This window comes from Archocentrus centrarchus, unplaced genomic scaffold (assembly GCF_007364275.1).
Source record: "Archocentrus centrarchus isolate MPI-CPG fArcCen1 unplaced genomic scaffold, fArcCen1 scaffold_26_ctg1, whole genome shotgun sequence".
NCBI classification, from domain to species: Eukaryota; Metazoa; Chordata; class Actinopteri; order Cichliformes; family Cichlidae; genus Archocentrus; species Archocentrus centrarchus.
This window is the reverse complement of record NW_022060256.1, coordinates 4,263,443-4,281,201: the sequence shown is the minus strand read 5'-3', so window position 1 is coordinate 4,281,201 and position 17,759 is coordinate 4,263,443. Positions and strand designations below refer to the sequence as shown.

At 42.0% G+C, this 17,759-nt stretch overlaps 1 protein-coding gene across 1 annotated transcript in view; it reads left to right on the top strand.

Moving 5' to 3' along the window:
* Positions 1-2,660, top strand: part of dapk1 (death-associated protein kinase 1) — a 75,106-nt gene extending 72,446 nt beyond the window's left edge. Inside the window, exon 26 of the mRNA XM_030723728.1 lies at positions 153-2,660. Within this exon, the coding sequence (XP_030579588.1) occupies positions 153-1,448 (1,296 nt within the window). The 3' untranslated portion in view covers positions 1,449-2,660. The remainder of the gene's footprint in view (positions 1-152) is intronic.
* The last annotated feature ends 15,099 nt before the right edge of the window (positions 2,661-17,759 follow it).

Sequence of the window (17,759 nt, the reverse complement as noted above, 5' to 3'; positions counted from 1 at the left end):
TTTTTACATTTCATGCTGCCTTTCTTCAGTTTACCGGCTTATTTTTAAATTTTGTGTCTTTGTAAACATTAAACCAGATTTAATTTTCTGATGAATTTCCACCTGTTGCTGATCATGTTTCTCTCTCCTCTTTTCCTTTCTCACCTCCACAGATCAACATCATGCAGAGTGAGACGGTGCAGGATGTCGTTCTGCTGGAGCCTCGATGGCTCTGCAGCAACATCCTCGGCAAGCTGCTTTCCGTGGAGACGCCCAAAGCCATCCACCACTACAGGGGGCGCTACAGACTTGAGGAGGTGCAGGCCCTGGCGCCTGAAAGTGACGTGGACGAGTTGCTGCAGATCCTGGACGCCATGGATGTCTGCGCCCGGGACGTCATAAACCCCACCATGGTGGATGTTCCCGCCCTCATCAAGACAAACGGCCTCCACCGATCCTGGACCGAAGAGGAGGAGGAGGATTCGCTGATCTACGGAGGTGTCCGAATTGTCCCGGCCGAGCATCTCACTCCCTTCCCTTGCGGCCTCTTTCACAAGCTGCAGGTGAACCTGTGTCGCTGGAGCCACCAGCAGAAGCCCGAGGAGGACGGTGGCGACGACAATGAGGGAGATATCCACCTGTGGACCAACGGTGCCAAAGTAAGCCAGGTGGGAGTGGAGGCCATGATCCTCCTGGTCAACCATGGGCAGGGTGTAGAGATTCAAATACGTGGACATGACTCAGAGCGGGCCAAGTGCTACACCCTGTTGGACACCATCTGTAGTATAACAGAGAACCTGCTGGCCTCCATACTGCCCGGACAGCTCACCGCCAAATACTACCTGAGTCCTCAGCAGCTGCGGGAACACCACGCCCCCATCATGGTCTACCAACCCAAAGATTTCTTCCGGGCTCAAGTCCAGCGGGAGACCTCACTCACCAACACCATGGGCGGCTACCGGGAGAGTTTCAGCAGCATCCTGGCCTTCGGCTGCGCTGAAATTTACCAGCAGGGGATTCTGGGAACGGACATCCACATATCAGACGTCCCCCTGCTGGCTCGCAGGAAGCTGTGCCGCATGCTGGACCCTCCTGACGCCATGGGAAAGGACTGGTGCCTGCTGGCCATGAACCTGGGCCTCACAGATTTGGTGGCCAAATACAGCAACGGGACTCCAAACGGCACCGCTGAGCTGGACTCGAACCCAGACTCCCAGCAGGGCGTGCTGCAGCCGAGCCCGACGGCGGCGCTGCTGCAGGAGTGGAGCAGGCGAGCGGGCAGCACGGTCGGCGTGCTGATGGTGAAGCTGAGGGAGCTCGGCCGCCGCGACGCAGCAGATTTCCTGCTCAAAGCTTCACCCGTGTTTAAGGTTAACATGGAAGCACTGGGAGGAGCCGCCAACGGCTACCCCCCTACCTGCAACGGCGGCACATCGTACAACTCCATCAGCTCCGTCATATCCCGCTGAGGGCTCTGCGTCCTCGCCAAACGCCGGGAGGTCCTTCTGATATGACGGACAGAGACTCGTGCGTGAATGAACATGAAGTGCAATCGTTCCAGTCCAGCTGCTCACTCTTTAATCACTCCGTTCTGTTGGCGTGTGATGTTGTGTTTGTGCTCTCCACACCTGTACAGCCGACCTTTCCTCCCACTATGAATGTTGTGAAAGAACTGAACGCTCTGAGCTCCAAAGAGGAACCCCGTGTTTTTATTCTCTTTTGAATCTTGTCGTGCTGCTTATTAACATCCCTCCTGCTGTACCACACGCTCCAGTCTGACTGCTTTAAAGCTACCAGCCAGAAAGTAAGAAATCTCCACATGTGGTTAGAAAGATGGCAGCTGTGTGTCTGGACCTCTTTCACATCCATCCTCAAACCTGAGGACTGCATGTGTGTCGTGTACACGCAGGAGACCGTCATCTCCACTCGCTCCATCCATCGGTTACATTTAATATCAGCTCCTCCTCGCTTCCGGTTTAGTGATGTGAAATTTGGCCGTTCAGCTTAGTGTTTAATAAATTTACAGCATTTTTTTAGAGTGCCTTGGTGGCCTTCTACCTCCCTGAAGAGCACAGACAGTCTTGTTAGTACAAAAGCAGAAGTCCTTTGCAGCCATTTGAAGAACTGTGCCTTGTTGACATAAAAGTAAAATGAATTTCTGATGCGTCGATTTCGCTGGCGGGCCGTCGTTAACATGAAAAAACCACGTTGCATGAAAAAAAACGAGCACGTTGTAAAGTTTGAAAACTAAATTTCATTTTTCACAAAAGCAAACATGAAGATGACAAAGATGAGTTCATCTCAGCGTTGGTGTATTTGTGGACGTTACTGATAATCCTGCATTAATATTCCTTCATTCTTCCATCCAGCAACAGAATAACTGAAATATTTACTTTTACAGGTCCCAGAATTTCCTGTGAACCTCCTTGAATAAACTTTGGTACAGCTTCATTACAGTTTGGGTCTTAAGTTGGTTTCCTCTGAATTTCCTCATCGTGGACTCAAAGATGCTGAGATCTTAGATCAAAAAAAAAAAAAATTGGACAATCTCACCTTCTAGCTCACATCCTGTTCAGACCTCTTGCACGTGTGCATCTGTGATTTCCCCACAGACCTCAAACATCAACCTGCCAATCATTCCCAACCTCTGTCTCCAGACTGCAGCTCAGAAGAGTCTAAGATCACCTCCTTTTTTTTTTTTTTTTTTTTTTTTTTTTTTATGGTCAGTGAGTCGTACACCTTGAATTTATCCCCCAGAGTCAGGCTGTCAGTGCAGAGCTCTCCTGATCCTCTTCCTGCACCTACACACCGACACTAAACATGTTTCCTTACAGCTTCGTCCGCTTCCCCAAAGTCTAATTCAAGTGAGCTGTTTTGACACAGCAGAGGTTCTGTGCATCGCTGACACACAGCTGGACCTCCGAGAGTGAGCTAAAAATAATCTGAGAACATGTCGGTGTGATCTGATTTCAGCCCTTTTGTCAACCCAGAGCACCTTACTGAGTAATACAGTGTAGTACAGTTGGCTCTGACTGTACAGTAGTAATAAAGATTTTGGCAGATTTATTCTGCTCATTTCCAGCTCCATATTTTTATTCTTGCACTCCGGTGGAGCCGCTTTGCATGATTCACAGTTCAAAATGATCCTTATTTCTCTTATTCTGGGCTCTGGTGTAGCTCCTCTGTTTATGGTCCCCTCCCTCTAAGCCAACTTTCCTCTGATTGGCTACCCTTCACAAACAGCAGGTTTGAACAGCAGATGGGTGGGGCTTCTGTGCCAAACATTGCCATATTTGGCATATCCCGTCTCTGTGGTGTCACACAGACCCAAGAATAGAAAAAACTGTCTGAAATGAAGTGTTGAGAGCATCGTGACTCCCTGCACGTCCACCTTGATTATTTAAGCTGTGTCCATGTTTAATGTGACAGCAAATCGGGAAAAGCACAAGATTGTTTTCGACTCAGTCTGCTCAGACTTTGACTTATTTTCTACATTCACTGAATAAATGGAGACCAAATATTGAGCCTGTTATTTAGTCTTTGACTTTAGGACCAGAAAGATCCAGTTTGTACTCACATTTAATACCTGTAATAGCTCCTTCCTTTTCATGAACATGGCACGGAAACTGGGACCTGTAAACGTCAGAGTTTCTGTAAATGTTTTTTCTTTCATCATTTTTCATTCACACAAAGGGAAGTGTAGCCATTTTTACAAAATACTGAGAGGGTTTTTTCTAAAGTATCGTGTCTGGATGTTTTAAAGAGCTGCAAAGCAAATGTTTCAATCATCATGGCCGACAGGGTGGACTGAGAACCAAACTCACTCATGCTGAATAACTGGAATAGGAAGGGCCACTAAAATTATAAATAGATAGGTGATTTTTATCATTCGGTTGATTGTCGTCTCTTTGATGCCTCCTCAACACGTTTTTAAAGCATTAGTGTCGGTTGCAGGAGCATCATTAATCAAGCTACTGTCCACAGTCAGATTTTTGCACAGTGGCATGGACGCCACCTCCACCAAGCTAAATTTGAGCTTCGCTGCGTGGCTTCACATCTTCTTTCAGTTTGTGTTTGGAAAGCATGAAGCCGCGGCCCGGCCCGGCCAACACAAGCAGGGAAGCGACGGCACGAAGTTAGTATTGTTAGCTGGAAAAGGCCAAAAGCTGCTGATGGCAGAAATGTCAGAGAAAAGCATTTTCACTTTGTGTAACGCTGGTGTTTTGTAACGTTTGTGCCCCTCACTCCAGAGAAATGATCATTTTTATGTGCATTGGGAGAGTTTCATTCCTGAACACTTTTATGGACCTTTTTCAGTACACGCTTTGTAAAAGATGAGCTCCGTGCCAGAGTGCAGTATTTACTGTCTGCTTCCTTCCTCCAGTGTTACCATCTGTTCACATTTAAAGGCTTTCTCTCTCTTTGTCTCTCAGCCTGAACTCGCCAATCAGCACAGCAAACGTTCAGCTGTGATGTAAATACTCACCACTTCCCTTTTTTTTTTTTTTTTTTTTTGCTGTGGCAAAAATGAATGTACTGCACATCCTAAACATACAGTGACAATAAAACCAATCAAAGAGGCCAACATGTGTACAAACACATGAGGAAATAAAATGCCCCAAACTGATCCAAAATATTCTTTTTTTTTTAATGGAAGCTTTTGTTGGAGTTGTGTGTAATCATTGCCAATGTTGTGTGCCTAAAACACACGTGTTCATTCCTCTCTTTTTGCCTTGTACAGTGTACAGGCTGAGACGTGGTTTTTCGGAAAGGGAAGAGGATCATTGTTTTGTAAGAACTGCTGAGTTGGTCTCTGTTTGGGTTCTTCTCCCTGGATGGTTCTGGAGAGGTTCTGTTGAGGTTCTGATGTTTCTGTTCGACGAGGAGAGACTGCTGAGTGACTTCCTCCTCGGAAACGCCAGTCGACTCGCCGCATTGCACAAGTCTTACTGTTGCTATTTATGTTACATTCTTCTAGCATGTCCTGGAATGCCATGTTCTTAGTACTTTATCACACTTTATAGTGTAATACATTTTATAATAAATTCTTTACTTAATGCTAGCGTCTTTGGCCTCACTGAATTGTCCTTAGCTATAAGCTAACTAGCTGCTTTCTTTTGCTATACAGCACATATCTGCTGATTGGTGTTAAAGACTAAAAAATTACCAGCATTTCACTTCTAATTGTATTTAAAATGTCTTTAAAGGTGCTAACGACACAAACTCATACAGTTCAGTGACTCAGAGCGGTCTGTGCCAGCACACCTGTCAATCAAAGTGCTGATACCCCTGATTTTTTTTCTTTTTTTTAAAGGATGAGCTCCAAAAACACCATTACACTGTTGGGTTATGCAAGTTTCACTGAAACTTTTCTGGTACGACCCATTTTCAGAAGCCCAAATAAGTTTCATGCACTGCAATTTGTGACTATCAATATAAGATCCAAGTTTCTAAGTTCTGGTAATAGCTTTATACTATTCCAGCTCCATACATTTTTTCTTTTAACTCTACTTTGGAGAAGCTCTACGTGATCCACAGCTCAAATTATCATTAGTTATCTTGAACTGAGCCCTGGTAGGCACTCTGTCTGAGACGAGCTGTTTTAGCGCCTCTCCCTGCGAGGCCACTCACCCTTTTAGCAAGTTTTCATGTAATTGGCTGCATCTGGCAAACAAAGTTTGAACAGCAAGTGTGTGGGACCTCTGTGTGCATGTGATGATCATATCAGGGCAGTCCCCTCTCTGACACATAGTGCCAAGAATAGGGAAATAAAAACCCTGCAGCCTGAGCTTTTGGCTCACAGGAATTAATACTCCAGCTGCAGCATTTTGGATCAGCTGAAGTCTTCTTAGGGAGCTTTTAGGACAGCCTGATAATAATGAATTACAATAGTCATGCCTAAAAATAATAAATGTGTGAATGAGCTTTTCAGCATAATTCTGAGAAAGGATGTTTCTAATTTTAGAAATATTGCGCAAATGGAAGAAAGCGGTCCTACATATTTGTTTAATATGTGCATTGAAGGACAAATCCTGGTCAAAAATGACTCCAAGATTTCTCACAGTGTTACTGGAGGCCAAAGTAATGCCATCCAGAGTAAGTATCTGGTTAGACACCATGTTTCTAAGATTTGTGGGGCCGAGAACAAGAATTTCAGTTTTATCTGAATTTAGAAGCAGGAAATTAGAGGTCATCCAGGCCTTAATATCTTTAAGACATTCCTGCAGTTTAACTAATTGATGTGTGTCATCTGGCTTCATTGATAGGTAAAGCTGAGTATCATCTGCATAACAATGAAAATTGATGCAATGCTTTCTAATAATACTGCCTAAGGGAATCACGTATACAGGTGCTGGTCATAAAATTAGAATATCATAAAAAGTTGATTTATTTCAGTAATTCCATTCAAAAAGGGAAACTTGTATATTATATTCATTCATTACACACAGACTGATATATTTCAAATGTTTATTTCCATTAATTTTGATGATTATAACTGACAGCTAATGAAAACCCCAAATTCAGTATCTCAGAAAATTAGAATATTGTGAAAAGGTTCAATATTGAAGACACCTGGTGCCACACTCTAATCAGCTAATTAACTCCAAACACCTGCAAAGGCCTTTAAATGGTCTTTCAGTCTAGTTCTGTAGGCTACACAATCATGGGGAAGACTGCTGACTTGACAGTTGTCCAAAAGACGACCTTTGACACTTTGCACAAGGAGGGCGAGACACAAAGGTCATTGGTAAAGAGGCTGCTGTTCACAGAGCTCTGTGTCCAAGCACATTAATAGAGAGGCGAAGGGAAGGAAAAGATGTGGTAGAAAAAAGTGTCCAACAACAGGGATAACTGCACCCTGGAGAGGATTGTGGAACAAAAGCCATTCAAAAATGTGGGGAGATTCACAAAGAGTGGACTGCAGCTGGAGTCAGTGCTTCAAGAACCACCAGCACAGACGTATGCAGACATGGTTTCAGCTGTCGCAGTCCTCGTGTCAGAAGCGTCTCGCCTGGACTAAAGACAAAAAGGACTGGACTGCTGCTGAGTGCTCCACAGTTATGTCCTCTGATCAAAGTCAATGTTGCATTTCCTTTGGAAATCAAGGTCCCAGAGTCTGGAGGAAGAGAGGAGAGGCACAGAGTCCACGCTGGCTGAGGTCCAGTGTAAAGTTTCCACAGTCAGTGATGGTTTGGGGTGCCGTGTCATCTGCTGGTGTTGGTCCGCTGTGTTTTCTGAGGTCAAAGGTCAACGTGGCCATCTACCAGGAAGTTTTAGAGCACTTCATGCTTCCTGCTGCTGACCAACTTTATGGAGATGCAGATTTCATTTTCCAACAGGACTTGGCACCTGCACACAGTGCCAAAGCTACCAGTACCTGCTTTAAGGACCATGGTATCCCTGTTCTTCATTGGCCAGCAAACTCACCTGACCTTTAACCCCATAGAAAATCTATGAGCTATTGTGAAGAGGAAGATGTGATACACCAGAGCCAACAATTCAGAAGAGCTGAAGGCCACTATCAGAGCAACCTGGGCTCTCATAACACCTGAGCAGTGCCACAGACTGATCGACTCCATGTCACGCTGCATTACTGCAGTAATCCAGGCAAAAGGAGCCCCAACTAAGTACTGAGTGCTGTACATGCTCATACTTTTCATGCTCATACTTTTCAGTTGGCCAACATTTCTAAAAATCCTTTTTTTGTATTGGTCTTAAGTAATATTCTAATTTTCTGAGATACTGAATTTGGGGTTTTCATTAGTTGTCAGTTATAATCATCAAAATTAAAAGAAACATTTGAAATATATCAGTCTGTGTGTAGTGAATGTACATAATATACAAGTTTGACTTTTTGAATGGAATTACTGAAATAAATCAACTTTTTCATGATATTCTAATTTTATGACCTCCACCTGTAGTGTAAATAAAATCAATCCTAGCACAGAACCCTGTGGAACTCCATAATTAACCTTACTGTGGGAAGAAGACTCCCCATTTACATATTAGTTCAGAACCATTGGACTGAAAGATGCTAAACATCAGCAGTTATTAAAGTTGCTGTTTGTAATGTGTTTGTGGAATGGCTGTGAATAATTAATTCCTCTAATAGTTGAAATTTTATCTGTAAAGAAATTCATGACATCATTACTCATTAAAGTTAAATACTCAGCAGAGTTCTGACTTTGTGGCTACTGTGCTAAAGAGAAACTTGGGTTGTTCCTGTTTTCCTTGATCAGTCATAGTCAGTAATAAGTTCTAGCTTTACAGCTTTTCCATGCCCAAACTGGTTTGTTTTTGAATTACAAATCAAACAAACAAAAAGAAAAAAAACAAAAAAAAAAACAGGTGAAAAAGACTTTTTTAATTAAAATTAATTTTGGCCTTATTGGCACAAAATCTCCAAGCTTCTGTCATTGGACGGGCAGCAGATGAAATGCTGATGGCTGCAGCAGGAGTTCTTAGCAAACTTAATGTAGATCAGAAAAGTTTGGATACTGCTGTAACTTCAGGCCTGCAGAGTCGGGACCAGATTCCACACCGTGTTGTTTCCACTTCTCTGGCTTCATTGTGGAGCTTCAGCTACAGGGACATCAGTTCACCCACACTGTCTCACATGACTGGCCTGCCTGCCTGAAAACCTGCCACAAGTTGCTGTGTCAAGAAATGTTTGTACTAGAGACATTTAGCTGTTGAACAACATTTTTTCTGTCACACTGATTCTGAGCAACAGAAACAACAGGGCCATTTGATTTGGGCATGTGGGTAGAGGGGTTTTCTTACAGGGTCTGTGCTGGTTGTTACAGTCGGCACTTTCAAAATGCACCTTTCATACCAATACTTTGACTCTTTCTAATGTGGCTTTTGGTAATATTGTGCAAATACTCTAATTTTAGATTAATATATACACTGAAAAATCAAACACTGGATTTACCCAAGTAGGGAACAAATGTGAAATACATTCAGTCAACACGAGCGCTTCATGTTGACACTCAGGTTTTTGTTATGTGCAGTTTTTTGGAGAATGACACAGTTTTGTAAAGCACCACAGTGGATTTTAAATCAAATCAAACTGAAGTACCAACTTTGAGCTTTAAGGATTTTACAAAATTTGCACTAACTGTTACAGACATTTTTATACATAATACCACAGTTTTAGTGGCTCAAAAGTAGTAAGTGACTGATGAACAGTTTCATGGCTGGGTTCTCTCATTATTCCACATATGAGACCTGCAGCTAATTCCAGGTGTCAAACTTGCATTTGGTTTCTTTTCACTGGAACTCTCAATATAAAGTTTGTAGGGATGCTGATGGAGGTGAGTGAGGCCATCGTCACTCTGAAAATCCCAAATCAAGCTATCAAGGAGAGAGCAAAGAAGGTCTGTCAGAGCATCTCAACGGAGGAAACGCAGCATAAGCTTTCTAAACTTCAGGCAGTCATTGACTGTGAAGGGATTTCATCCACGTATCAAAAACAATATTTATATTTAAGTTAGTTTGTCCAGTTACTTTTGCACCTCTCAAAATGTGGGACTGTCTATAAAAATGACTGTAACAGATATAAAATACAGATATAAAATTCTTGTAAAACTCCTGAATTAAAGCTTGAAGTCTGCACTTCAATCACATCTTTGTTCTTTGAACAGAATTTGTGCCTTTGTCCAAAAACGTATGGACCTGTTTCCTCCTGCCCTCTGCTGTCTCTCTCTGCCCTTTTAGTTACTTTACAGTGACAGTTAGTGTGGTGCCTGGTGTTAGTGTTTCTGTTCTCACCTGTGCCTAATCACTCCTGTTTGTGTTCTTATAGTCCCGCCGTCCCTTTGGCCTGGCTCCTGTTTTTTGCTGTGTGTGCTCCCTCTTGTTGTTCCCCTGCTCTTTCAAGTGTTCTTGGACTTTTGAACTTTTTTCTCTTTTTGCTGATTTCACTGCTGTGGGTTGTGTAATTAAGTTTTAATCAGCTGTGAGAGCTTTTTGTTGAACTGCTCAGCCTCAGAGTGCACTCTTTAATCTGTTTGCTCATGTTTTTCTAACACTATTCAATCCCTTTTTAATTCAAACACAAGGTCATCACCTCATGTACACAAATCAATAAAATGTAAATAGAAAAACGGACAATATAATAACCAAGACATACAATAGGCTGTCCAGTCCATTATTAATTAAATCAGGGACATAAATACACACTGAGTTTTATGATTTTATGTCTGCCTTTTCAGCCACATCACCCGACATCTTTTCCTTTATGGATGAATAGAAAGAGAAACCTAAAAGCTCTGCTGATCTGTGGCTGCAGTGAAGTCGAGCTGATCATGTGGGACCATGAAGCCACTTTCATTTAAGCAACATGACTGCAGTGAAGTACTAAAACTGTAAAAGTCAGCTCAAACGACCGATTGTGGTCGCTGAAGTTTAGCTTCATGCAGTCAGACGCACACGAAAACGGCGCGACATGTGACTGTGCTGAAATGTGTAGGTCACACCATGAGGTGCTGGTAAAGACCCCATGTACAGACAGACTGCTTGAGTTTCATGTTGTGGGTAAACCCTAAGAGAAGTATCAGCTGACTCCATTTGATGCGTTACATACCATACACTTCCTTAATGCACTTGACCCCGCTGTTCTCGCCAACTACAGACCTACATCTGAGTTACCATTCTCATCTGTGGTTCATGAAAAAGTTGTTTTTAAGCAGGCATTTTTAAGCTTACATTGTATGTGGGAAACGTTTCAGTCAGGTTTTGGTCACATCACAGCTCAGAGACGGCTCTGTGAGAGCTTTCAGTGATCTGCCTTTAACTGCTGACTCCAGCAGCTCTGCAGTTTTAGTGCTTCCAGACCTGTCCTGCCTTTGAAACCACGAGATCCTTCTGTCTCATCTGGAACAGGAAGTTGGAATCAAAGGCACAGTTCTGACTTGGTTCAGATCATATGTAACTAACACAAGTTTCTCTGTACGTCTCAGAAATTGTTCCTCTACAGCAGCCCATCTTTACTGTGGAGTGCTTCAAGGGTCCAATCTGCTGTTGGACCTTCTTGACCATGGTTTGAGTCCTCTGCCAGGTGGACTCAGAGAAACCTGACACCGCTGACCGTCTCCACGGCAGCCTCGTTGATGGTCAGAGGACCGCAGGCCTCTCTGTTGGATTTTCTGAAATCCCTCACATCTCCTTTGTTTTTTCTATGTTAAGGAACAGGCTGTGGGACCCGCACCATTCTGTATGCAATCTCATCCTTGTTCATAATAACAACGTGAACAGCAGAGATCCATGGGAGCCTCTGCTGATCTGTCTCAGTGACGTTAAGCCCTGGATGAGGATCAGTTTCCTAAATCTTAAAGAAAGTAAGACCGAGGTTATATACTTTGGTGCATTTAACCCCTCAAACGACTCTTCTGGCTCTCTGAGTCATTTGGTTCCTCACTGTCATGCTGCTGTAAAAAATCTGGGTGTGATTTTTGAGAGCTTTTTAAAAATGGATCAACAAATAAAGGCTGTCACTAAAGTTAGTTTTCACCATTGCTAAAGCAAAACCCTATAAAAGTCCTTTCATCCCTTCACTGGCTCCCTGTTCATTTAGAATTGATTTAATTTATTTATTGCTTAGCTGTGAAGCTTTAAACGAGCTGGCACCTTCATATCTGTCTGAGCTGCTTCACACTCACACTCCTGTAAGAGCTCTGAGGTCATCTAACCAGAAACCTCAAACTAGATTCAAACAGAGCAGCTCCGAAACTATGGAATAATCTACATCTCCATATCCGCACAGCTCACACATTTAAATCTGCATTAACAGCACATTTATTCTCCTTGCAGTGTAACATGCTTTTAGACAATTGCATTTTATGGTCTGTTTTTATTTTATTTTATTTTATTGTCTTTTAATGTCTTTTGTGCTCAATTTTTCTGGATTCTAGTATAATTCTTGGGGCTAAATATTTTTAATGTACAGTACTTTAGTCAACTCTGTTTTAAATGTGCTATATAAATAAATTTGACCTTTGACTAAATTTTCACTGTCTTTCATTTTGCTCAGAATTTTAGGATAAATCTCTTGTTTTAAGAGGTGTTCAAAATAGGAAATACTGACATAATCACCTCCACCCTGACCCTCACTGTCCACACATTACTTCCAAATATTGTTAAGTGTTATTGTGAGTGTAATCAGTGCTTCAGAGTGGACCTTTGGGAGGTGACGTGATCAGTCGACACACTGGCGTGTTGTTAACTCCCCAACAAAGAACCTTTGACCTTTTTTATTGACAAACACGTTTTTCGTTTTCAGTGTGTTTGCTTGCTCAGAGCGGGCCTTTGTGCAATGACCTGATCAGGTGACACAAAAACAAATCTGGTAACAGTCAGCTTCTTAAAATGTATTTAAAATCTATAAATCCAACAAAGCTGCACAACAGCGACTTCACACCACGCTCACACAACACACATCGAGCTCAGACACACACCGACGCATCGCTAACGTCCCAACAAACTGAACACGTTTCGAGATTTTCGCTTCACGCGGACAAAATGAAACATTTCGATGTGCTGTGCAAACATGGCACCAAAATCTGGTTAAAAATAATGATGTTATTTCCTTTGTGAATTAAATGGGAAAGATAGAAAACGTAACCACAGATGAAACAAAAACACAGGAAAGAAAACTCTGGAAATGTATTTTAAAAGTATCATTAAAATGAAAGAGAATGTGGACACTAATAACTAAATAAATAAAAATGTTATTTTATGAGAGGAAATCTTTCCTGCTTCATGCAGTAACTCCTCGTGTTGGTGGTTTATTTTCACCCTCTGCTGTCCACATTTTCATCTGTTGCTTCTGTGCGTTTAGTGAGCCATTCTGATCCTGTTTGTAATTTTTGCTTTACTGAATTTAAGGAGCAAGTTTAATCTATAGAGTCACTTTACTGTGCTAAATGTATTCTTTTACATGTTTTAGGTTTTTGGCAGTGAGCTGCTTTCCTTTGTGCAGTTTTTAAGGAGCTGTTTTGTCTCAAATTACATTTATTCTGCTGTATTTAAGCCATTTGGTTTGTTTTGTTTTGTTATGGCTTGTTCATTATATTTAATGGCTGCTATAACAGATAAATTTCTCACCTTTGGGGATAAAAACAAACATATTTTAACTTAATCAAATGTTGTTAATTTTTAAATTTGTATGACTTTTCCGTCTTACATTTTTAAATGAAGCTATCGCCCCTTTTACTTCATTTTTGGTGGAATATTCATGTGAATAAGTCCGTTTTCCTGTGTGTAATAAAGACTGCTGCAGACGTCCAGCGTATCGAGGCTCTCAGCAGAGGCCTGAACTGATCTACTAACAAAGTGACACAGCCTCGAGTGAGTGATGAGCGCCCTGCTGTGCTGATCGCTGTCTGTTAACCTTTGTGTCTGGAAGCGAGCAGCAGCTGATAATCTGCTTCAGCCGGAGTGTGTGTCGCCTGATTAAGTGTCCTAATCTGAGGAATGCTGTCAATACCATCAAAAAAGTATTTACAGTTCACAGAGTGCCCCACAGCTCCAGCTGCAACATTAAATCACTTACACATTAATCATAAAATCACTTAATTAAGGACTGCAGCAACTTTTCGCATTTGTACTGCTGCACATGAGCCTGATCTGATCGGAGCTGATCTGATCGGAGCTGATCTGATCGGAGCTGATCTGATCGGTCCCCACTGCCTCATTCTTGATTTTTGTTTTTTAAATGTTAGAAATGACCCCAAAGAAGGATTTAAATCTTTTTTACGTTACAGTCACCTTGGTGTTAAAAGTGTTTTGAGACAGAAACCATTTCATTCAAAGTGTGAAAAAATGTTCAGTGTTCAGTTATTAACGTTGCTGCTGTAGTCGTCTGTTTTTGGGCCTGTTACAAAAGATTCAGATTCAGATTGCTTCGCCAGAGGAGTGTCACACATACAGCAGAGGCAAAGTGGAAACTGCAGAGAAGTCTTCAAAGTGCTGTTGATTTGTTATACATTTGTTATTTTTGAAATTGCACTTGTGTTTCCTCACAGTGTCTTTGATAGCTCGCTGGTTTTGTAAGCGGGTGATGCATGAAACGGAAACAGTTTCAAAATACACAGAAAAATGATGATTTTATAGCTTATTAAGGTATTATTGGTCCGGCCCGTTTGATGGATCAAACTGTGCTGAGTGCGGCCCGTGAAACAAAATCAGTGTGGTGCTTCTTGCAAATGAATCCATTCATAAACCAACACTCCAGAATTCTGCAGCATGTTTTATTGATTTTAAGCACATTTTGCTGATAAAATTCTTCTCGGCTCCTGATAACATTGAGTTCAGCCAGAAAAACAGTGGCAGTTATCTCACTCCATGGATTCCTCTCAGAGAAGCTTCTGCTGGATGACCGCTCAGAGAATGCTCGGCCAATCATTGTCATGTGTGTCTCTGCTTGAGCAACAGTCCGGTCATATGCCTGCTGCGCTCAGCAGCAGATACGCATGCAAGGACACTGTGTTTTTTTAGACCACTGTACTGTAAAGGATGATGTCGTGCTAACTTAACTGCTTCCTGCATGTGACCACACAGAGACTCGATGCATGGCGTGGACAGAGGGACAGATGCTGATGAATCATGTCGTACAGTGTCCCTGCTGGATGTGTCTGCTGGTTAATACTCTGTGTTTAATGTGCATGTTGTGAGTATTTTACTGGTTGGTTTAGACTCAATGAGCTGAATCCAGTTCAAAAGCATACTACTGCAGGGATGCCAGTTGAAGTAAATGAGTTTTTATGAAGTTTCATGAGGTTTATGGTATATGTTTGTCTTTACTAAATGTACATTTACTTCCCTGAGAAATTTGTCTGGAAAATAACATAACTGATTAAAAATACAGAAGCTTATAATGTTCCATGTCATCGGGAACTTTGTGTTCTGACTGTACAATGAACCACACTGATGAAGACTACACAATGATAGAAATGGAGACTTCGAGGTCACCCTGTTGTTGAAATTCTCTGTTTTCCACATTCTGTTTTGTATAATGATGTAACCAAGTTGATAAGCTGTGACTATATGAAACTGTAAGCTGAATTAGAAGGTGCCAGTACTTCATGTCATCTCACACAGGCATGGCATGCAGTCTGACCCAGATATCTGTAAACTGTTTGAAATGGTTTATTAAATGTAATAATTGGACTCCTTATTCCGTTTGATTTGTGTCATTCCTGTTCAATAAATGAACACACAGAAACATAAAGGCTTAAGCAGCACACACTCTTATTATTTAAATTCCTTCACAGTACAGGTAACATGAAGCCAAAGCCATGGCACAGCATAGGGAGTGAAACCAACAGGAGAAATGAAACCTGGCTCTGCTCGGGAGGAACAAAACCCTCCAACCAGTGTGTCTGAAAGCTCTCTCACATGTTCGCTTCATTCAAAAGCCAGAAAGAAGCCACTGTTGTAAAACTACAAACAACTTCAGTGTTGGCATCACTTTTCAGGCCCAAACATCGTCTTTTATGCTGTCTGCAGTCTCTCCGAACGATCTCTGAGATGCTAAATTGCAAAGCTCTTGACTTTGTGTGTAGCAGCTTGTCTGTGGCAGATTTCAGTGTTTTGGCTCCAGAGGTTTGGTTCCGGAAACAGGAAGTTAAATTGAACTCATCTGACTACAGCCAGTAAGAGTCCAGGTATGAAGAGGAACACACCTGCAGGAAGCACTGAAGGTGCAACGCTGCTGAAGCTTTCATTTAAAGTGGCTTCTACAGCCTTGAGCTGTAGTAATACGGCATAAATGTATTAAAGGGCTTTGTGGTGTTTCAGTTTTCACTTCAGTATATACACGTTTTTTATCCTGTGTATTTAATACATTAGAGACTACAGATTCAGGAAATGTATTTGTACTTCTAATCTGCTCCCATCATTTTCTTTGTTGCTCGGTTCAGTCAGTTTCCAGTTCTGTCTATTTCCAGGTGAAGTCTGAGCCTTATGCCACGGACACGCAAAAACGTCCAAAATACTGAGGTCACAGACAGCTGTTGTTTCATCGTATGTGTCATAACAAGTGCAGCACTTCAGTAAAAATACTACATTATTACCGGTATGTCATTATTTGACTGCTGTTATTGACACATTACCATGTGAAGAAGCTACTTTTGGCTGCTCCTTTTGCCTGTTTGATTTTACACCTTTTTTGCCCTTCCTGACACAACCTCACAGGGATCTGTGTCCTCTCCTGCTCCCAAACCAGGGGGCATTTCGCTGTAAACCACTACGCTGTGTTTTAATGCTGTAACAATCTAAAGTGTTTTGAGTTAACTGCATATTTTATGTGTTATTCTGCATTTTTAAATCTGAACCTGCAGAGGAATTTGTGCAATTAAAGCATAAAAAAATGTCATGATGTAATCCCTAAAGTCGTACTATCACAAAAGAGCATCTCAACAAAACAAAAGGTTCAAGTCCTGAACGCACAAACAGCTCTGCCTGTTCAGAGTTCCTCAATCTGATCGATCACATGAGCGCCGGCCCTGATTAACTCACTCTGTTTGCAGCAGCAGTTCTGGAAGTCCTGCTGTTGTGCATATTCATGTCTGTGCTTTACTCTATGCTAATGCAGTCGTTGTCAGGCTGTTACAGTCTAACACCTGAAGAAGAATGTAAACAGTGGCAGAGTGCATGTGTTTGCATTTAAAAAGAAGGCTGTGTTATAGAGAGCAATGATGTAATCATCCATGTGCTCTTTAACTTACAGGCTTACAGGGCCCATAGCCCAGGGAGACACAGGGTGACAATATCATCCTCATCCTCATCATCATCTCACATTTTTATTAAATAATATACCTTTATAACTTCCTGAAGCTCCATGGTACCATCATTTTATTAAGTCCTTTTTACTTCTGCAAAACTGTGCAGGTTAACTTTGCTTTAGGCGCTGATGTGGTGCACTGCAGGAGAACTATTACAAACACATACACAATATGATCTAGAAGTAAAGATTTCCCACTTTGTCCTTACAAATCTCTCTGATGACCCAGTAAGAAATGCATTCATTAGTCCTCCCTCCACCTCACATACACTGAGCGATGCTAACCTGCAGCATCTTGTAATTAAACTCTTTTGTTGTGTAACGTTTTAAACACACAGCGGTCCTCAGTGTAGTCCAATCTTTAATCTGTCTGTGCAAACACTGCAGGGTCTGAACTACACAAACACACAAACATGCCGTGCTTTACCCTCACTCAGAGGCTTTCTGTGGCTGTTTGTGCATCATTTTTGCTGCCACAGCATCACGCAAAGAAAAAGATGTCTTCAGGAGTAATCTAGAAGCTTTCCTCTCAGTTCCTGCTCTGGTTACAAAGCAAATCACTGCAGAAAACCTGCAGTCCTGTGTGTGTGTGTGTGTGTGTGTGTGTGTGTGTGTGTGTGTGTGTGTGTGTGTGTGTGTGTGTGTGTGTGTGTGTTGGGGGAGGGGCCGTTAGGTGCAAATCAAACTCATGCAGCTTCACTTCTGCTCATATATCATCTTTTACATATGTTCTCTAACAATAAATGCACTTTTTAAAAAAAGAAAAAAAGGGAAGACCCTCAGTACATATTATTATTATTATTATTATTATTATTACTAATAGTTTGCTGAATGTACTTTTGCCTGCGAATCTAAAGGACAGCTCTCAGTTGGGGCGTCTCTGCTTCACACCTCATCAGGACGCTGATGTCATTGTTAGGCTAAAGCGGGTCCTTCACTTCCAGCCGCTTCAAACTACCTGCTGATTTCATCAATGCTTCTTTTGATCGGTCCT